General features: G+C 42.3%; 1 protein-coding gene across 1 annotated transcript in view; it reads left to right on the top strand.

Moving 5' to 3' along the window:
• Positions 1-15300, top strand: part of DEUP1 (deuterosome assembly protein 1) — a 127581-nt gene extending 112281 nt beyond the window's left edge. Inside the window, exon 14 of the mRNA XM_052662359.1 lies at positions 15124-15300. Within this exon, the coding sequence (XP_052518319.1) occupies positions 15124-15300 (177 nt within the window). The remainder of the gene's footprint in view (positions 1-15123) is intronic.
• The last annotated feature ends 6789 nt before the right edge of the window (positions 15301-22089 follow it).

Raw genomic sequence — 22089 nt, 5'->3', positions numbered from 1 at the left:
ATTGGCGGTGGAAAGAAAAGACTCAGAGATGACTCGAAGGATCTCTGCTTGAGTCTCAGGTACATAGTAGCACCAGTCTCTGATGTGGAAGACTAGGAAGGAGCAGTGTTAGTAGAGAAAATTCATTAATTCCAGGTTAGACATTTAAACTTAAGTGTTTACTAAACGTGCAGTTTAAGCAGTAGGAGATATGAATCTGGTGTTCAAGGAATAGACCAGAGCTGGAAATTAAAAAGGGGCATTTTAATCAGCATGAGGCTGATACTTAAATCTGTCAGACTAGATGACAATACTTAGAAGAGTGGAAGTGGAGATGCTGTCCCAAGACAAAGCCTTGGACCATAATGTTTAGTGCTCCAGTGGGAATCTTCAAAGAAGGAGGAACATCTGGTGGTGAAAGAGGTGGAGTGGGACCCAAGGGGTGAAGTTTATTTATAGAAGCAGGGTCATTGAGAAGGTAAGAAGGAATAAAATCTACAGTGTGGGTAGAAGGAAGGGTCTCTGAAACAGTGTGGCCTAAAATACGGCCCTAAGTGCGAGTGGCACGGAGGGATGAAGGTCCTGAGAAAGAGGCAAGGCTGCGTGGCCATAATTAAGAAAATGAGCACACTAGGGAAGCGCAGGAGAACGGGCAGGCAGTGCTAGCTAACCATGTGAATTTGTGCTCATGAATTTTAAGTGATGCCAGTCCTTGTGTGATGTAATTTCCCCTCCATTCACTTGCCCAGCATTCAGCCGCTCAGGTACATGCTTGCTGCAAGCAGTTTTAATTAGGCCTGAGTTTTACCATGTGTCTAGCATGGAGCTAGAATAAAGGGAGGGACAAGTTGCTGAATGGCTGTCAAGATGGACATGGAATGTGAGCAGAGTTAGAAAAGAGAGATATGAGAGAGTGAGAATACCAGACTAAGTCAGTTGGAAGCATACTAGGTGGGTTACATAAAATCTCTATTAGTAAGTAATGCAGTTATCACTGATGACAGTGTCAAGAATGTGACCGTGGGAGTGTTCCCTAAGATTCCAGTTTTCCATTTCTTCCTCTTCTTTTATTTTCAGGTTTTGGATGATTTCAATCAGAGTCACAGCTTTAATTATTACCTATAACTTCCAAATACACCACTCTGGTCCACACCTGTCTTCTGAAATCAGGACTGATATATCCCACTGTCTACTTGACAATCTGTGTCCCAAGTCACCTCTAACTCAGCATTATTCAGAGTTGAATATATTCCTTCATTAATATATTAATTCAAAAAGTTATTGAAAGCATACCTGTGCTAGAATCTGGGAGATCAAAAGTAACTAAGACATTACCCTCAATGGGCCTCTTTTACTGTCTTTCCTTTGTCCCTCCATAACTAGCATTGATGTCATCCAGTCACTCGAGGCAGAATCTAGGAACTGATCGGTCTGAAGTCAGGTTTCCTAGAACTTGAGATGAAGATTCTTGTAAAAGTGGTTTACTAAGGGAGTATTCTCAGTTGAAGGAATGAGGGAAGCAGGCTAGGGGAGGGGAAGAAGGCTATATAAGGATGAGATCTTAATTAGATATTAGTTTAGTCTGGTCTCACCAGGAGCTTGCAACATGGCTTGTACAAAAGAATTGGTTCCCCTGGAGATAAGAAGTTTGGCCAGTGTGGGTTTGTTTGTGTTCTGTTGAAGTATATTGATTTACAGTGTTTTCAGTGAACCGCAGAGTAATTCAGTTATATATGCATGTCTATTTTTTTTAGACTCTTTTCCATTATAGGTTATTACAAGATATTGAATAGAGTTCCCTGTGCTAAACAGTAGGTCCTTGTTGTCTATTTTGTACAAGTAGCCTGTATCTGTTAATCCCAAATTCCTGTTTTATCCCTCCCCCACTTTCCTCTGTGATAACCATAAGTTTGTTTTCTATGTCTGTGAGTCTATTTCTGCTCTGAGTGAATTCATTTATGTCATTTTTTTAAAGATTTCAGTAATAAGTGACATATAACGTCTGTCTTTGTCTGACTTACATCATTTAGTATGATAATCTCTAGATCCATCCATGTTGCTACAAATTGAATTATTTCATTCTTTTTTATGCCTGAGTAGTATTCCGTTGTGTGTGTTATGTGTGTATGTATGTAGATACATGACGCATATTCTTTATCTATTCATTACTTAGGTTGCTTCTATGTATTGACTGTTATAAACTGTTATAGTGCTGCTATAAACACTGGGGTGCATATATCTTTATAGAGTTTTCATCTTTTCCAGATATATGTCCAAGAATGGGACTGCTAGATCAGATAGTAACCCTGTTTTTAGTTTTTTAAGGAACCTCAATACTATTCTCCACAGTGGCTGCACCATTACATTCCCACCAACAGTGTAGGAGGGTTCCCTTTTCTCCACACCCTCTCCAGCATTTATTATTTGTAGACTTTTTGTTGATGGCCATTATGACCTGTGTGGGGTAGTACCTCATTGTAGTTTTGATTTGCATTTCCCCAATAATTAGCAATGCAGTCTATGGGGTCACAAAAAGATCTACATGACCTAACAACTAAACAACAACAACAAATAATTAGCTATATTGAGCATCTCTTCGTGTGCTTGTGACCATCTGTATGTCTTCTTTGGAGAAAAGTCTATCTAGGTCTTCTACTCATTTTTTGCTTTGATTTTTTGTTTGTGTTGTCATTGAGCTGTATAAGTAGTTTGGATATTTTAGAAATTAGGGCTTTGTTGGTCACATTGCTTGCAAACATCTTCCCCCATTCTGTAGGTTGTATTTCCGTTTTCTTCATTGTTTCCTTTCCTGAGAAAGCTTTTAAGGTTTATTAGGTCCCACTGATTTATTTTTTCTTTTGTTCCATTGCTTTAGGAGATATATCCAAAAAGATATTGTTGCAATTTATGTCATAGAGTATTCTGCCTATGTTTTCCTATAGGAGTTTTATAGTATCTGGTTTTACATTTAGATCTTTAAACCATTTTTAATTTTTGTATATAGTGATAGAGAATCTTCTAATTTCAGTCTTTTCCCTATAGCTGTCTAGTTTTCCTAGCACCATTTATTGAAGAGGCTATCTTTTTATCCATTGTATATTATTGCCTCCTTTGTCATAGATCATAAATGTATGGACTTATTTCTGGGCTTTCTATCGTTCCATTGATTTATGTGTCTGTTTTTGTGCCAGTACCATACTGCCTTAATTACGGGAGCTTCATAGGGAGTATGATTCCTCCAGCCCCATTCTTCTTTCTCAAGATTGTTTTGGCTATTTGGAGACTTTTATGTTTCCATGCAAATTTTAAAAATTCTTTGTTCTAGTTATGTCAAAAACACTATTAGTAACTTGATAGGAATTGCATTGAATTGGTAGATTGCCTTGGGTAGTATGGTAATTTTAACAATGTTCATTCTTCCAATTAAGAACATGGTATATCTCTCCATCTGTTTGTGTGATCTTCAGTTCTTTCATTATTGTCTTATAGTTTTTGGAGTATAGTTCTTTTGCCTCCTTAGGCAGGTTTATTCCTAGGTATTTTATTCTTTTTGATGTGATAGTAAATATGATTATTTCCTTAACTTTTTCTTATATTTCGTTGTTAGTACATAGAAATGCAACAGATTTCTGTATATTAATTTCATATCCTGAAACTTTATGAAATTCATTAATGAGCTCTAGTCTACTGGTAGCATCTTAAGGATTTCCCATGTATAGCGTCATGTTATCTACAAACAGTGACAGTTTTACTTCTTTCCAATTTGGAATCTTTTATTTCTTTTTTCTTTTTTTGTCTGATTGCTGTGGCTAGGACTTATAAAACCATGTTGCATAAATGTGACAAGAGTGAACATCCTTGTCTTGTTCCTGATCTTATAGGGAATGCTTCCAGCTTCTCAGCATTTAGTATGATGTTAGCTGGGGAGTTGTCATGTATGCCCCTTATGACATTTAGGTTTCTTTCACTTTCTGGAGAGTTTTTATTATAGATGAATGTTGAATTTTATCAAAAGCTCCTTCTGCATCTATTGGGATGATCATATGGTTTTTATTCTTCAATTTGTTAATGTGGTAAATCACATTGATTGATTTGAATGTATTGAAAAATTCTTGTATCCCTGGTATGAATCTTACTTGATGGTGGAATATTGTTGGAGTTGGTTTGCTAGTGTTTTGTTGAGGATTTTTGCATATAAGTTCATCAGTGATATTGGCCTGTAGTTTTTTTTTTTTTCTGTGATATCTTTGTCTGGTTTTGGTATCAGGGTGATGGTGGCCTCATAGAATGAGTTCAGAAGTGTTCCTTCCTCTGTAATTTTTTGGAACAGTTTCAGAAGGATAGGTCTTAACTCTTCCCTAAATGTTTGGTAGAATTTACCGGTGAAGCCATTTGGTCCTGGACTCTGATTTATTGGAAGCTTTAAAATTACTGATTTAATTTCAGTACTTGTAATTGGTCTATTCTTGTCTTCTGTTTCTTCCTCATTCAGTCTTGAGAGATGGTACCTTTCTAAGAATTTTTTGTAGGTTTTCCACTTTATTGGCATGTAATTGCTTGTTAATAGTCTCTTACGGTTCTTTGTATTTTTGTGGAATTGTTTGTATCTTTTTCTTTTTCATTTCTAAGAGTTGGGCTCTTTCTTTTTTTCTGTTGATGAGTCTGGCTATAAAGTTTATTAATTATATCTTTTCGAAGAACTGGATTTTATCTTCATTGATCTTTTCTGTTGTTTTTTAGCCTCTATTTCATTTAATTCTGCTCTGATCTTGATGATTTCTTTCCTTATACTAACTTTTACTTTGTTCTTCTTTCTCTAGTTGCTTTTGGTGTAAGGTTGAGTTGCTTATTTCTGAGGCAAGGTTGTATTGCTGTAAAAGTCCCTGTTAGAACTGTTTTTGCTGCATCCCATAAGTTTTTGGATTGTCACGTTTGCATTTTCATTTGTCTCTAGTATTTTTTGATTTCCTCTGATTTCTTCAGTGGTTGTTGAATAGCCTACTGTTTAGCCTCTACATTTTTGTGTTTGTTGCAAATTTTTTCTTATAGTTATTTCTAGTCTTATAGTGTTGTGATCAGAAAAGATGCATGACATGATTTCAGCTTTCTTAAATTTATCAAGCTTGTTTTTCAGCCTAGCATGTGATCTGTCCTGGAGAATGTTCCATGTGCACTTCAAGAGAATCTGTATTCTGCTGCTTTTGGAAGGAATGTCCAAAAATATCAGTTGAGTTCATGTGGTCTAATGTGGTATGTAAGACCTGTGTTTATTGATTTTATGTATGGACAATTTGTCCGTTGAGGTAAGTGGGATGTTAAAGTGCCCCACTATTATTGTCAGTTCAGTTGAGTCCAGTCGCTCAGTCGTGTCTGACTCTTTGCAGCCCCATGAACTGCAGCACACCAGGCCTCCCTATCCATCACCAACTCCCAGAGTCCTCCTAAACCCATGTCCATTGAGTCAGTGATGCCATCCAACTACCTCACCCTCTGTCGTCCCTTTCTCCTCCTGCCCTCAATCTTTCCCAGCATCAGGGCCTTTTCAAATGAGTCACCTCTTCGCATCAGGTGGCCAGAGTATTGGAGTTTCACCTTCAGCATCAGTCCTTTCAACGAATACCCAGGACTGATCTCCTTTAGGATGGACTGGTTGGATCTCCTTGCAGTCCAAGGCACTCTCAAGAGTCTTCTCCAACACCATAGTTCAAAAGCATCAATTCTTTGGTGCTCAGCTTATGTTATAGTCCAACTCTCACATCCATACATGACTACTGGAAAAATCATAGCCTTGACTAGACAGACCTTTGTTGGCAAAGTAATATCTCTGATTTTGAATATGCTATCTAGGTTGGTCATAACTCTCCTTCCAAGGAGTAAGCGTCTTTTAATTTCATGGCTGCAATCACCATCTGCAATGATTTTGGAGCCCAAAAAAATAAAGTCTGACACTGTTTCACCGTCTATTTGCCATGAAGTGATGGGACCGGATGCCATGATCTTAGTTTTCTGAATGTTGAGCTTTAAGCCAATTTTTTCACTCTCCTCTTTTCACTTTCATCAAGAGGCTCTTTAGTTCTTCTTCACGTTCTGCCATAAGGGTGGTGTCATCTGCATATCTGAGGTTATTGATATTTCTCCCAGCAGTCTTGATTCCAGCTTGTGCTTCTTCCAGCCCAGCGTTTCTCATGATGTACTCTGCATATAAGTTAAATAAGCAGGCTTGACATATACAATATACAGCCTTGACATACTCCTTTTCCTATTTGGAACCAGTCTGTTGTTCCATGTCCAGTTCTAACTGTTGCTTCCTGACCTGCATACAGGTTTCTTAAGAGGCAGGTCAGGTGGCCTGGTATTCCCACCTCTTTCAGAATTTTCCAGAGTTTGTTGTGATCTGCATAGTGCCAGGCTTTGGCATAGTCAATAAAGCAGAAATAGATGTTTTTCTGGAACTCTCTTGCTTTTTCAATGATTCAGCAGATGTTGGCAATTTGATCTCTGGTTCCTCTGCCTTTTCTAAAACCAGCTTGAACATCTGGAAGTTCACATATTGCTGAAGCCTGGCATGGAGAATTTTGAGCAGTAGTTTGAGCATTCTTTGGCATTGCCTTTCTTTGGGATTGGAATGAAAACTGACCTTTTCCAGTCCTGTGGCCACTGCTGAGTTTTCCAAATTTGCTGACATATTGACTGCAGCACTTTCACAGCATCATCTTTCAGGATTTGAAACAGCTCAACTGGAATTCCATCACCTCCACTAGCTTTGTTCTTAGTGATGCTTCCTAAGGCCCATTTGACTTCACATTCCAGGATGTCTGGCTCTAGATGAGTGTGAGTTATCACACCATCATAATTATCTGGGTTGTGAAGATCTTTTTTGTACAGTTCTTCTGTGTATTCTGGCCACCTCTTCTTAATCTCTTCTGCTTCTGTTAGGTCCATACCATTTCTGTCCTTTATCGAGCCCATCTTTGCATGAAATGTTCCCTTGGTATCTCTAATTTTCTTGAAGAGATCTCTAGTCTTTCCCATTCTATTGTTTTCCTCTATTTCTTTGCACTGATCACTGAGGAAGGCTTTCTTTTCTCTCCTTGCTATTCTTTGGAACTCTGCATTCAAATGGGTATATCTTTCCTTTTCTCCTTTGCTTTTCATTTCCTTTCTTTTCACAGCAATTTGTAAGGCCTCTTCAGATAGCCATTTTGCTTTTTTGCATTTCTTTTTCTTGGGGATGGTCTTGATTCCTGTCTCTGTACAATGTCACAAACCTCTGTCCATAGTTCATCAGGCACTCTGTCTATCATATCTAGTCCCTTAAATCTATTTCTCATTTCCACTGTATAGTTATAACGGATTTGATTTAGGTCATACCTGAATGGTCTAGTGTTTTTCCCTACTTTCTTCAATTTAAGTCTGAATCTGACAATAAGGAGTTCTCGATCTGAGCCACAGTCAGCTCCCGGTCTTGTTTATGCTGACTGTATAGAGCTTCTCTATCTTTGGCTGCAAAGAATATAATCAGTATGATTTCAGTGTTGACCATCTGGTGATGTCCATGTGTAGAGTCTGCTTTTGTGTTGTTGGAAGATTGTATTACTGTCAATTTCTCCTTTTATGTCTGTTGGCATCTGCCTTATATATTGAGATGCTTCTATGTTGGGTCCATATATCTTCTTCTTTGATTGATCCTTTAATCATTATGTAGTATCCTTTGCCTCTTGTAATAGTCTTTATTTTAAAGTCTATTTTGTCTGATACAAGTTAGGCAAGTCTGGCTTTCTTTTGAGTTCCTTTTGCATAGAATCTTTTTCCATCCCCCCCACTTTTAGTTTGTATGTGTCTCCAGATCTGAAATGGGTCTCTTATAGGCAGCAATATGCCAGTCTTTTGATCTTGGATCTTTTGATCCATTCAGACAGTCTGTGTGTTTTGGTTGGAGCATTTAGTTCATTTATATTGAAGGTGATTATTGATATGTATGTACTCAATGCCATTTTGTTAGTTGTTTTGGATTTGTTTTTGTAGGTCTTTTATTTCCTTTATTTTTTGTGATTTGATCACTATCTTTACTGTTATGACCGGATTCCTTTTTCTTTTTTGTGTGTATTAGCATAGATTTTTCATTTGTAGTTACAATGAGGTTTTAGTATAGCAGTCTATATGTATATATATAGCTATATATATGCATATATATATATAGCAGTCCTTACATATAGTTATGTATAAATGTTTTAAGTTGCTACTCTCTAATTTGAAACACATTTAAAATGCCTTGCATTTGTACTCTCCTTCCCTCACAGTTACCATATTTTAATATCATTTTTATATCTAATTGTTCTGTGTATCTCTTAACTGTTTATTGTAGAAATATATGATTTTACTACTTTTGTCCTTTAACCTCCCTGCTAGGTTTGTGTGTGGATGATTTCCTACCTTTATTTTATGTTTTCCTTTACTAGAGAGATTTTTCCTCCCATAATTTTCTTGTTTCTAGTTGTGGCCTTTTTCGCCTAAAGAAGTTCCTTTAATATTTGTAAAGCTGCTTTGGTGGTGCTGAATTCTCTTAGCTTCTGTTTGTCTACAGAGTTTTTTATCTCTCCATCAAATCTGAATGAGAGCCTTGCTGGGCAGAATGTTCTTGGTTGTAGGCTTTTCCCTTTCATCACTTTAAATATATCTTGCCACTCCTGAACTGCAGAGTTTCTGCTGCAAAAATCAGCTCATAACCTTTTGGCAATTCCCTTGCATTTTATTTCTTGCTTTTCCCTTACTGATTTTAGTGTTCTCTCTTTAATTTTTTCATTTTGATTACTGTGTGTCTTAGTGTGTTGCTCTGTGGGTTAATCCTGTTTGGGAGTCTCTGTACTTCCTGGACATGGATAGCTATTTCCTTTCCCGGGTTTGGGAGGTTTTCAGCTATTATCTCCAGATATCTTCTTGGGTCCCTTTTGTCTCTTCTCCTCCTGGGACTTCTTTAATGCAAATATTAGTGTACTTGATATTGTCCCAGAAGTCTGTTAAACTGTCCTCATTTCTTTTAATTCTGTTTTCTGTTCAACAGCAGTGATTTCCATTACTCTGTCTTCTAGCTCAGTGATCCATTCTTTTGAATCATTTTTATTCTGTTATTGATTGCTTGTAGTGTATTTTTTTCATTTGAGTTGTTGTATTACTCATCTCTGCTTGGTTGTTACTTATAGTTTCTAACTCTTAAATTCTAATTTCTCACTCTGTGCATCCATTCTTCTCCAGAGTTCTTTGAGCATCTTTATGATCATTACTCTGAACTCTTTCTTGGGTAGATTGCCTATCTCCACATCACTTAGCTCTTCTGATAAAGATGTATCTTATTCCTTCATTTGGAATGTACTCCTCTGCCAGCTCATTTTGTCTAAGTTGCTATTTGTATTTTTATGCATACAACAGATCAGTTAACATTGCTTGACCTTGGAGAAGGCATCGTATTGCCCCGAGCAGTGCACTCCCCTGTTGTCACCCAAGCTAGAGGTTCCCCCTGAGAGGGCTGCTTGGGTCCAGCAGGGTGTGTGGGTGTCCAGGAAGCTTGGTCGGTCCCTAGTCTGGTTGGTTGCCAGACCCTGTCTTGTGTAGACTTTTCTGGCTGCTGTTCAGTGGGGCATGGTCATGAAGTGCCTGGTTATGGAATCCTAAGGAGGCTGGGACTAGTGCTGGCTCACTGGTGGGCAGGATCAGGGTCCCAAAAACTAAGGCTTTTGCCCACTCACTGGCAGGTAAAGCCAGATCCTGGGGTTAGTGCCCACCTACTGTCAGGCAGACCTGGTTCCTGGAGTCTGGATGCAGGGCCCAGGGATCCCAGAGCTCATTTCAGATCATTGTCGGGGAGGCAGTTCATGATACCATTGAGTATGGGGACTAAGGTGTCTGGAGGTTTGTGTTAGCCTGCTAGTGGTCAGGGCCAGGGCCAGCTAGTCTCAAGAAGGTCTGGCGTGCCTTACAGGATTATAGTTTTCTTACTTCTGGTGTCTGCTCCCTGGTAGATGAGGCTGGTCTAGAGGTTTGTGCAGGCTGTCTAAAAAGAGAGGCTGATGCCTGCCCACTGGTAGGTAGAGCTGGGTCTTGGCCCTCTGGTGGTCCAGGCCCTGTCTAGGTGTATCCACAGGTGGCTGTGTGCCCTTTAGTCTTCAGGAAGCTTGTCTGCTGATGGGTAGGGCTGGGTTTCCCCCCAGTTAGTTACTTTCCCTGAGGTGTCCTAGCACTGTCACATGCAGGCTTTTAGGTGTGGCCAGGTCTTGGCGCTAATGATCCAAGATGTCAGCTGCCAAGAGCGTTCGTGCAGGTGAATATTCCCCAATATGTCTGACACTGGTGTCTTTGTCCCCAGGGTGAACTGCAGCCATTCCCTGCCTCTCCAGGAGACTCTCCAAGGCCACCAGGTAGATCTGGCCCAGTTCAGTTCAGTTCAGTCTCTCAGTCGTGTCTGACTCTTTGTGACCCCATGAATCGCAGCACACCAGGCCTCCCTGTCCATCACCAAATCCCAGAGTTCATTCAGATTCATATCCATCGAGTCAGTGATGCCATCCCGCCATCTCATCCCCAATCATCCCCTTCTCCTCCTGCCCCCAATCCCTCCCAGCATCAGAGTCTTTTCCAATGAGTCAACTCTTCGCATGAGGTGGCCAAAGTACTGGAGTTTCAGCTTTAGCATCATTCCTTCCAAAGAAATCCCAGGGCTGATCTCCTTCAGAATGGACTGGTTGGATGTCCTTGCAGTCCAAGGGACTCTCAAGAGTCTTCTCCAACACTATAGTCCAAAAGCATCAATTCTTCGGCGCTCAGCCTTCTTCACAGTCCAACTCTCACATCCATACATGACCACTGGAAAAACCATAGCCTTGACTAGACGGACCTTAGTCGGCAAAGTAATGTCTCTGCTTTTGAATATGCTATCTATGTTGGTCATAACTTTTCTTCCAAGGAGTGAGCATCTTTTAATTTCATGGCTGCAGTCACCATCTGCAATGATTTTGGAGCCCAAAAAACTAAAGTCTGACACTGTTTCCACTGTTTCCCCATCTATTTCCCATGAAGTGATGGGACCGGATGCCATGATCTTCATTTTCTGAATGTTGAGCTTTAAGCCAACTTTTTCACTCTCCTCTTTTACTTTCATCAAGAGGCTTTTTAGTTCCTCTTCACTTTCTGCCATAAGGGTGGTGTCATCTGCATATCTGAGGTTATTGATATTTCTCCTGGCAATCTTGATTCCAGCTTGTGTTTCTTCCAGTCCAGCATTTCTCATGGTGTACTCTGCATATGAGTTAAATAAGCAGGGTGACAATATACAGCCTTGACGTACTCCTTTTCCTGTTTGGAACCAGTCTGTTGTTCCATGTCCACTTCTAACTGTTGCTTCCTGACCTGCATACAGATTTCTCAAGAGGCAGGTCAGGTGGTTTGGTATTCCCATCTCTTTCAGAATTTTCCACAGTTTATTGTGATCCACACAGTCAGAGGCTTTGGCATAGTCAATAAAGCAGAAATAGATGTTTTTCTGGAACTCTCTTGCTTTTTCCATGATCCAGCAGATGTTGGTAATTTGATCTCTGGTTCCTCTGCCTTTTCTAAACCAGCTTGAACATCAGGAAGTTAGGCTCCTATCAAATTACTGCTCTTGCCTTGGGTCCTCGTATACATGAGATTTTGTGTGAGCCCTTTTAAGAGTGAAGTCTTTTTCCCCTAGTCCTGTGGGGCTCCTGCAATTAAGCCCTGATGGCCTTCAAAGCCAAATGCTCTGGAGGCTCCTCTTCCCAGTGCTGTAACCTGTGCTGGGGAGCTCGGTGTGGCGCTCAGGACTCTCTGCTGTGGGAGAGCCTCTGCAGTTTATTCTCCCATGTGTGCGCCACCTCCCTAGGGGGTGTGAGACTTCACCATATCATGGATCCACTCTTCCTACTTGTCTTATTGTGGTTCCTTCTTCTGTTGTTCATTGTAGATCTTTCCTGATAGATTCCAGTCTTTTTCTATGATAGTTGCTCTGCAGACAGTTGTGATTCTGATATGCCTATGAGAGAAGGTGAGCTCAGGGCCTGTCTATTCCACCATCTTCCCCGCTGGTGTTTTGTATCCCCATGTCAATCAGTCACTGCCCCTGAGAAGAGGGGGGATTGCAACTTCCCAGGTGAGGCAGGAGGCTCCAGTTCAGCCACGGGCAGATCTTCAGAGAAGGGGCCACCTGTGAGCTGTTAGCAGCCAAAACCCAGGGCAGCTGGGAGATAGATGTGCCAGCCTGGTGATGGGGTCTGGGTAGACATGGGCAGCATCCATTATGGTCCCCTGCTTGAACCACTCAGATCCATGTTCTCTTGACATTGTTCATTCCATTCAGGCCTAGCTTCTCCAAGATTCTGACTGGTCATAATTTCTGGGAAAACTTACAGGAGGAGGGTCCGTGGAACAACCTGTAGCCTTTGATGCCATCTCTAGGACTTAACTGATACTCATAGTCTCCTCACCCTCTCTAGATTCCCTTCCCCCTCAACCTACACTCCTGCTGGTCCAGATGGCTGGCCTTGTGGGGTAAGCCCCTGGTTCCTGTGCCCTTAGCAGGATGTGGTTTGGCACCTGTACTTAAAACTAGGCATGAGAGCACCGAAAGAGCCCCTCCATGGATTACCTGAGTCCCAGACATAGTCGTCACTGCCCCCGTGTAGTGACGGTCTCAGCCCTGATGATGCTCAGGGTCAGGTGCCTCTGCCGGTATCGCACCTCTTTTCTGTGCCTCCAACCTGTCAGCATGAAGAGTCCTGTGACTAGATGCTGCCAAAGCTTTAAGTTTGGGAGACTCCACTTGGTGAGAGGCTTGGTGAGAGGCTTTCCTTCTCTGACACTAAAGATCTGTAGACCAACAGAGCCTAAAGACAGAGAGAGAAGGTACAAATTCTCCAAGAGGGTGAACAGAGCATGAAGCCATTCCTACGTCCTCCCTTCTGTTCCCAGATCACTGTTACAAACGCAGTAGCCTTTGACAGCCATTGGTTTAAAGTCCACACCATGTCCTGAAGAATGGCTGCCATGCTCATAGATATGGTTGACAAGCTAACGCCTCAGCTATGCCTTCAGGAAGCCTATCAGGTTAGCACCCTCTGAAGACAAATATGCCATATGTGGTGGAACCAGTGGACACCTGATCATGCCCTCACTGCCGTACTTCTCTGCTGTAAAGTAGGTTTGTTTATTATTAGTCAGGACCTCAGGTCAATCAGTCAGTTACTCTGTGAGCCCTTAGACAGTGGTGCTGGCCAAGGCCTGCGGGCAGGAGGTGCAGACTGTAGGATACACATCAGTTCCGTTAAGGATGGCTTCTTGCCCTTTCTGCCCTTTCTAAGGATTGAGGGACCACCAGGAGTCTGGTTGATCTCCTTGAGGGATGGCGCTATATCAGGAGCTCAGCTTTGGTCTCTATTGCAAGCAGATCAGACATTCAACAGGAATAGTAGCTAGAAGAACCTGGGTAAAGGGAGACAGTGTTAGTGGACCCATGCATAATTCTATTGGAATAGCCAAATCAGAGGCTAGGTCAAGTCATCCTGTCTGCGTCTTAGATGCTCTGTCTCAACCAGGGCTCATGAGCATGACAGGAACTGTCTTGCAAATAGTATACAATGTTCTGCTGCAGATGGCCTGGCTTAAGGGATTGTAATACAGCTTTCCCTTTGAAACTTGCCAGAGGCTTCACAAAGAGCCTACCACCATTTTTCTCTACCACAGCTTCTAGTATGAAATCTGCTAAGTCATTTCACCCAAGTAGCAAGACAGCTTGTGCCCCACTCCCAGCTGACTGCAGAGCCCTTTCTTGCTCTGGGCCCTTCTTAAAAACAAACAAAACAGCCTTCTGTGTCACATAATAAATGATTCAGTTTATTCCTCCCCAGAGTGGAAGATGCTGCCTCCAAAACTTGAAGAGACCTGCCAAGCTTTATGCTTCTTTCATACTGATAAGAAGTACAAGGTACATTAATTTGTCCTTAAAAGATGTCCTGACATGCTCCATATCTCCAGACACCTACAAACAGAGTGTCAAGCCCTGAATTGCTTCTGGGGTTTCCCTCTTAACTCTCTGAAGTACCTCTGTCTTTCCAAGCCTTCAGCATGCTGACCGATTCTTGCTCATCATGTCTTAGCATGATGCTTGTCTTACGGTATCTGCAGTCTTTGGAAAGTGCAGCTGATCCAGGTTCCTCCAGAGTATGTTATGACAGCACCATTAGCATAAAACATCGTGCTGGGGCGAGAACATGGATGTTGTCTGTCCCAGAAGAATGCCAGCTACTTCTGACCTTCCTCCTTACTGAGTATTAAAAAGAATATATTTGCCAGATCAACAGCAGTGTCCCACGCCCCACAGACTGTCATATTCTCTTTGAGTGAAGAAGTGGTACCTGGCCCGGCAGCTGTGCTGGGGCTGCCCCATGAGCTGGCTGCACGCCACCGTCCTCCACCCCAGTCCGTACGCCCCTGCCAGAGACCAGGCTTGCGGACTGTGTTCCGATCGTGGATTCTTCTTAGGCTTTATAAAAATCCCATTCTTCTAACAAAACAAAAGTTGAAGAAGAGTCTGGGGGTGCTGCAGAACTAAAAAACAAAAGTAAAAATTTCCCCAACTTATTTTTTTAATTAACCTAAAACATTAATTTTGAACAAAGCACTGTAAAATTATCTGTCGTTGCTCTTTATTCCTCAGTCACACATTTTGTGTGTGTGTGTGTGTGTGTGTGTGTGTAAATAAGCACTAGACAGATCACAGGTAACTAAGCACTTCCACACCACATGAAGGGTGCAACTCGGCACTCATCACTGAGGTGATCTCAGCTGCAACTGGACAGATAATATTGACCCTCCTACCAAACATCATGCTTTTATCCCGCCTCATCTGGCTAACTGCATGCAGCCATTAGCCCCCTTTTTAAGCCAGTTTTTAAATTTGTTCCTTGAGGACTTCATTAGCAGTGACTACATTACACTGGTGTAGAGAGTTCAGCTTAAGATATATTTTTCATTAAGAGCTGCAGCGTTTGGCAGCTTGTCAGGGGTGACGCATGCCAAGAAACACGAAGCTTGTAAAAGCCCTTGTGTTACTCATCTAACTTTCTCCTCTCTCTTTAGTCTCCCCCAGATACGTCCTTCCCGGCTTCTCTGGCCACACAGCATTTCCTTCTGGAGGAGGAGAAGCGAGCAAAAGAACTTGAAAAACTTCTCAATACACATATTGATGAACTGCAAAGACACACAGAATTTACTCTTAATAAATACACCAAGCTAAAACACAGTAGACACATATGAGCTTTTAAACGTTTTTATTTGCTTCCCCCACCCCAGGAAAACAAAGCTCTGGCAAAATATTTACAAAGCTGATTAATGAAACTTAGAAATTTTGTTCTGTTTTCTTGAGTAAATCATTTCTGTAAGGCAGCTAGAAAATAGTAAGTATTTTGTTTGATAAAGCTCTTTGTATTTCTGTATTAACATAATAAATTGTTTAGCTACAAAGTTACCGTAAAATGAACATGACTACTCCAAAAGAGACTTGTTCCCTGCAGTCTAAGGAATTGTTTGGAATTAAATATGCAGCTTTTTCCCACTTTAATGTGTACGGGAACCCATTTCCTCTGTAACAACACATGATGAGGGAAAGGGCTGCACGATATTCTAAGAATAAACACATGAAGTGCAGCTCCATTGTACTAGGTTTGAAAATTCAAGGATTTTTTTAAATGAAAAATGCTAAGTATTTTAAACTATGTAAATATCCTAAAATTGCTTTTAGAAAAAACCATAGAGCTTACTGTTTTCTGCACTCATCTTTGTAATGTCTTTCTGTTTTAACACAAAAAAGATGTGGAACATACTGTCTGCATGCTTAAAACATGTGCCAAAGATTAATGCTTCATGTACTAATTACTTCATGGACATAAAATAGAAAGCATTACTGTTACTTTCTCCTTTGTAGTACCTCTGTTTTAAATAGAATAAAGAAATGAGACATTCTTTGGCCTTAAAATGCAAATGCCAAGTCTGTTTAGAAGAGTAATAGCATGGCAGTGAACAATAAAACTCAAGTTACAAATAAACAAGAGTGATAATCCATTTTTCTTTCTTTAAAAATGACATTTATATAAAGATTATGAAAAACCCCTGTGTCATTATTCCAGGTAAGCCCTACAGCTTTTATAGTGTTATTTTTCTCTTTGAAGAAACTGAATCTCCACATGCAGAGAGATAAGTCACGATGTCCTTTAGATGAGTGTCATTGCCATGGGAAATGAAGAGCCCTGTTCACTTCAGTGACACAGCCACGTGGATTTGTAGAGCTCTTGATATTTGCAAAAAGGCTTCACAGAGAATTATTTATTTCTACCCAGGACAAGCCTGGGAAGTCAGCAAGGCTAGTATCCTTGTTCCTAGGACTCAAGCTGTTAAGTACTTACTAGAATCATGGTGAGTAAGAGAGAAATGCCAGCCTCTGACTACCCGCTCTGGCTTTTACCACTTTCCAACATTGCTTCTTGTGAGCACGCAGGTGGTGAGTAGCACTGTGTCCACAGAAACCACGTTTCGTGACGGAACATTGGTGGTTACAAAGTTTCACATGAGAAAAACAACCCAAGTTATCATTCCTTAAACTACTTAGTGACTTCTATCCTGGACACAAAGGATATTTTTCAGTGTTATCTTTAGAAGATGGGAAACATTATCTTTAGAAGATGCAAGAAAATTTGTGTTTAGGACAAGAACAGTCCATGGACAAATTCTAAAACCTTTATATCCCTAATGCAAATACAAACAATGCAAAAATTTAAAACATGCTACGTCTGAATGCACTTCATTCTCTTCAGGGTTAACACGTGATTGGAAACTGCATGTGGAAACAAAGATCTAGATGACGATTATCTTAAAATCTAACCGAGTCAAGGGGCTTCCAGTGGGGCTCAGTGGTGAAAAATCTGCCTGCAGGGCAGGAGTCTCAGGATTTGATCCCTGGGTTGGAAAGATCCCCTGGAGAAGGAAATGGCAACCTGCTCCAGCATTCTTGCCTGGGAAGCCCCATGGACAGAGGAGCCCACAGTCTAGGGGGTCACAAGAGAGTTGGACACGATTGAGCGTGCGCGCGCACACACACACACACACACACACACACACACACACACCAGAGTCAAGAGAGCGTGAACGTGGACTATGTCCAGGACTGACAGTACACTTGCCTCTCCGGATCATTTTGTCAAGTCCACAAGCAAACTTCTTTCTTTGCCTTTGTTTTTTGTTTGTTTTTTATTGGAGTGCAGTTGCTTTGCAAAGCAAGCTTCTTTTAAATCACTGTTTCAGCTTTCCTCTTCATACTCAGTTTCTTAAAACAGTGGTTTCAACATTCAAAAGAAATTATAGGCTGAGGCCCAACACATATATGGTTGAGATAAAAAGCAAGCAGCTCTGGTTGAACGTTGAAGGGAGAGGAGTGAGGCCTGCCTGCTGCTCCTCCCCTCCTCCTCCGTCTCCCCCTCCTCTTCCCCTCCCCCCTCCCCAGATCCAGGAGGCCACAGTTGCCCCAGGTGTTGCTGTGGGAGGGAGTGAACAAAAAGCAGAGGTCCTGTTATTACATCAGCAAAGAGTGGTTATAACCTCTTTTGTACGACACCGACAAAATTCTGTAAAGCAATTATCCTTCAATTAAAAAATAAATTTAAAAACTAAAAAAAGGAAAAGGCTAAGCCAATATAAAAAAAAAAAGTCTATTTAGCCCATGATTGAGCTACAACATGATGGAGGGAGGAGGAGGAGGGCCACAGGCCATCTGAGGAAGACTCATCAGGCCGTCTAATGCTGGGAATCACCTCCAAAGAGGAGGTGGAACTTGAGTTAACTTTGGCCTGGTAATGGTCCAAATATATATTTTTACATCTTAAGTGATTGTGCATACGTGTTCAGTCACGTCAGACTCTTTGTGACCCCAGGGACTGTAGCCCGTCAGGCTCCTCTGTCCATGGGATTCTCCAGGCAAGGATACTGGAGTGGGTTGCCATTTCCTTCTCCAGGGGATCTTTCCAACCCAGGAACCAAACCCATGTCTCCTGCATTGCAGGTGGATTCTTTACCACTGAGCCACCTGGGAAGCCCTTACTTTTAATTATCCAAGAGCAAACTGGTTTGAGGATTGAGCAAATTTGAGGGAGTGAGGGCTGCTGGGAAAACAGATAACGCCCATGTTTCCGTTACCATGATAGCCAACTCTGGATCGTGTCTGCAGCGCTGCTCTGGCTCAGCAGAGGACACAGTCCTGAGACGCTGCCATCCGCTGTGGGAGAGCATCTCTCCGCACCTCGCTCCCCAAACAGAGGCCTGCCCTGCGGTGGGTTTGTCTGGATCCCTGCGCTGTCTCAGCCATGGTTAACTTGACTCCGTGGGGTTATCCTCTCCCCATCCCATTTGCTCAGGGAATGTACAATTTCTCCTTACACGTGCGCCTCCAGTCTCTCCAACTGGCCTGAAAGCCCATGGAAAAGAGGAGTATTAGGGCTTCTCTCAGAGAAGGCAGTGGCACCCCACTCCAGTACTCTTGCCTGGAAAGTCCCAAGGCTGGAGGACCCTGGTAGGCTGCAGTCCGTGGGGTCGCTAACGACTGAGCGACTTCACTTTCACTTTTCACTTTCATGCATTGGAGAAGGAAATGGCAACCCACTCCAGTGTTCTTGCCTGGAGAATCCAAGGGACGGCAGAGCCTGGCGGGCTGCCGTCTATGGGGTTGCACAGAGTTGGACACAACTGAAGCGACGCAGCAGCAGCAGCAGCAGCAGCAGCAGCAGGGCTTCTCTGCCTCCTCTGTGCACCCAGCACAGGTCTTGGTCATGGCAGGTATTTGAGAAGTAGTGATTAATGGGTGCAATGAATCCAGACATGGGAACGCAAAGGCAAAAAGCAGAGGAAGTTTGAGGCAGTTTAGATACAAGACAAACTCCTAGCCACGTCAGACTGTCAGCTACGGAAAAGAGCACAACACTGTGAATTTGTCTGAATGCTGGTGGGTGTGGGAGATTTGACTCATATCCACCCTCACACAGGACCAGCTGAGCGTCTACATACTCCTTTAACATGTCTTAACTAATGTCTAATAGGAGTCCAATGAAGAACAAAAGGAACCGCTAGAATCCAAGGAATGCAGTAGTTAATGTGAGAGGGATTTGGGCCCAGTGAGCACCTGAAACTGTCTCACTCTCTAACCTGTAGCCTGGAGCATCACCCAGAGCTGAACCCTAAAGGATAAACCATTCCAAACTGATGAAAGGCTCTTCCACAGAAACGATGCACTGTGGCCTAAGGATGGTAATGGACGGACGATGGGCTGAGGGAAAAGCCTGAGGAAATGTGAACTTCAGGGACTCCCAAGGCAGGCGTGGGGCAGAAGCACTGGCCTGAGTCACAGAAACCCAGTGAGCAGTGTTGAGAGGCTCCCCACCACACATCACCATCCTCCAACACGAGTCAAGAGGGGTCGCAGTGGCTCATACAGCTTAGCAACAACAACAAACCACAAACAGCCCCATCAAAAACAAGCAGAAGACCTAAATAGAATTTCTCCAAAGAAGACATACAAATGACCAACAGGCACGTGAAAAGATGCTCAACATCACAGATTATTAGAGAAATGCAAATCAAAACCATGATGAGGTACCACCTCACACCTGTCAGAATGGCCATCATTTAAAAATCTACAAATAATAAATACTGGAGAAGCTGTGGAGAAACAGAAAACCTCCTACACTGTCAGTGGGAGGGTAAATTGGTGCAGCCACTATACAGAAAAGTATGGAGGTTCCTTAAAAAACTAAAAATAGAGTTATCATATGATTCAGCAGTCTTACTTCTGCGCATATATACAGAAAAGACAAGACAAAAACTCTTAATTCAGAAAGATATATGCACCCCAGTGTTCATAGCAGCACTGTAATAGCAAAGACATGGAAGCTACCTAAATATTCATCAAAAATGAATGGACAAAAAGATGTGTTTTATACACACACACACACACACACACAATGGAATACTATTCAGGCATAAAAAAGAAAGACTGCCATTTGCAGTGACATGGCTGAACCTAGAGACTATCATACCAAGTGAAGTAAGCCAGAGAAAGACAAATACTGTATCATTTTTATGTGGAACCTAAAAATATGGTACAAATGAACTTATTTACAAAACAAAAAAGACTCACAGACATGGAAAACAAACACATGCTTACCAAAGGGGAAGGCAGTGGAGGGATATATTAGTTTGGGATTAACAGATACCCACTACTATAAATAAACAGGAACTGACTGTATATCATAGGGAGCCAAGTTCAATATCTTGTAATAACCTAGAGAAGAATCTGAAACTGAGGTAACACTGTAAATCAGCTATGTGTGTGCGTGTCTGCTCAGTCACTCAGTTGGGTCTGACTCTGTGTGACCCGAGGGGCTGCAGCCCACCAAAATCAACTGTACTTCACTAAAAACAGAATTTGACACCTCATAAAAAGAGAGGGGTCGTAGTCACAGTCTTGTGACGAGGAGAAACATGAGTCAGGGCCAATTAGGCAATTAATGTTATGGTGAGCAACAATCTCATTGCAGAGCAGAACTGCCTGGTAACCTGGAAGAGCAGGCCTCAGACAGCAACTGTTTCAGCAGGACCGAGTATAGAACAAAGAACATGCTTCGAACCACCTAGCCGGCCCCACGAGCAGACTAGGAATTCTTAGGTCTTAGTGAAGAGGAACTAAAAAGCCTCTTGATAAAAGTGAAAGAGGAGAGTAAAAAAGTTAACTTAAAGCTCAACATTCAGAAAATGAAGATCATGGCATCTAGTCCCATTGCTTCATGGGAAATAGATGGGGAAACAGTGGAAACAGTATCAGACTTTATCTTTTTGGGCTCCAAAATCAGTGCACATGGTGATTGCAGCCATGAAACTAAAAGACACTTACTCCTTGGAAGAAAAGTTATGACCAACCTAGATAGCATATTCAAAAGCAGAGACATTACTTTGCCAACTAAGGTCCGTTTAGTCAAGGCTGTGGTTTTTCCAGGGTTATGTATGGATGTGAGTGTTGGACTGTGAAGAAGGCTGAGTGCCGAAGAATTGATGCTTTTGAACTGTGGTGTTGGAGAAGACTCTTGAGAGTCTCTTGGACTGCAAGGACATCCAACCAGTCCACTCTAAAAGAGATCAGTCCTGGGTATTCTTTGGAAGGAATGATGTTGAAGCTGAAACTCCAGTACTTTGGCCACCTCACGCGAAGAGTTGAGTCATTGGAAGAGACTCTGATGCTGGGAGGGATAGAGGGCAGGAGGAAAAGGGGACGACAGAGGATGAGATGGCTGGATAGCATCACTGACTCAATGGACGTGAGTTTCAGTGAACTCCGGGAGATGGTGATGGACAGGGAGGCCTGTCATGCTGTGATTCAAGGGGTCGCAGAGAGTCGAACATGACTGAGCGACTGAACTGAACTAACTGAACTGAAAGGGTCCCGGGACGTTTGGCCAGGTTAGATCTGCTGGACACAGGGGATTCACAATGCCACAACACCATGACCTTAACGAACCTTCCATTTCCTTTCCTGTAGAACAGGAATCATACTACCACCTGTGTCAGAGAACTGTTATGAGATTAACAGACTCATGCCGGTAGCACAGAGTCTGGAAGAGTGAGTATTAGTCAGTTAGTCGTGTACAACTCTCTGCAACTCCATGGCCTGTAGCCCTCCAGGCTCCTCTGTCCATGGGATTCTCCAGGCTACAAGGGTGAGTACTCAGTAAATGCTCAGTTCAGTTCAGTTCAGTCACTCAGTCGTGTCCGACTCTTCGCAACCCCATGAATCGCAGCACGACAGGCCTCCCTGTCCATCACAAACACCCGGAGTTCACTCAGACTATGTCCATCGAGTGAGTGATGCCATCCAGCCGTCTCATCCTCTGTCGTCCTCTTCTCCTCCTGCCCCCAATCCCTCCCAGCATCAGAGTCTTTTCCAGTAACTCAACTCTTCACATAAGGTGGCCAAAGTACTGGAGTTTCAGCTTCAACATCATTCCTTCCAAA

Source organism: Budorcas taxicolor, chromosome 25, assembly GCF_023091745.1.
Source record: "Budorcas taxicolor isolate Tak-1 chromosome 25, Takin1.1, whole genome shotgun sequence".
NCBI classification, from domain to species: Eukaryota; Metazoa; Chordata; class Mammalia; order Artiodactyla; family Bovidae; genus Budorcas; species Budorcas taxicolor.
The sequence above is the reverse complement of the archived record's forward strand: the minus strand, read 5'-3'. Positions and strand labels throughout refer to the sequence as shown.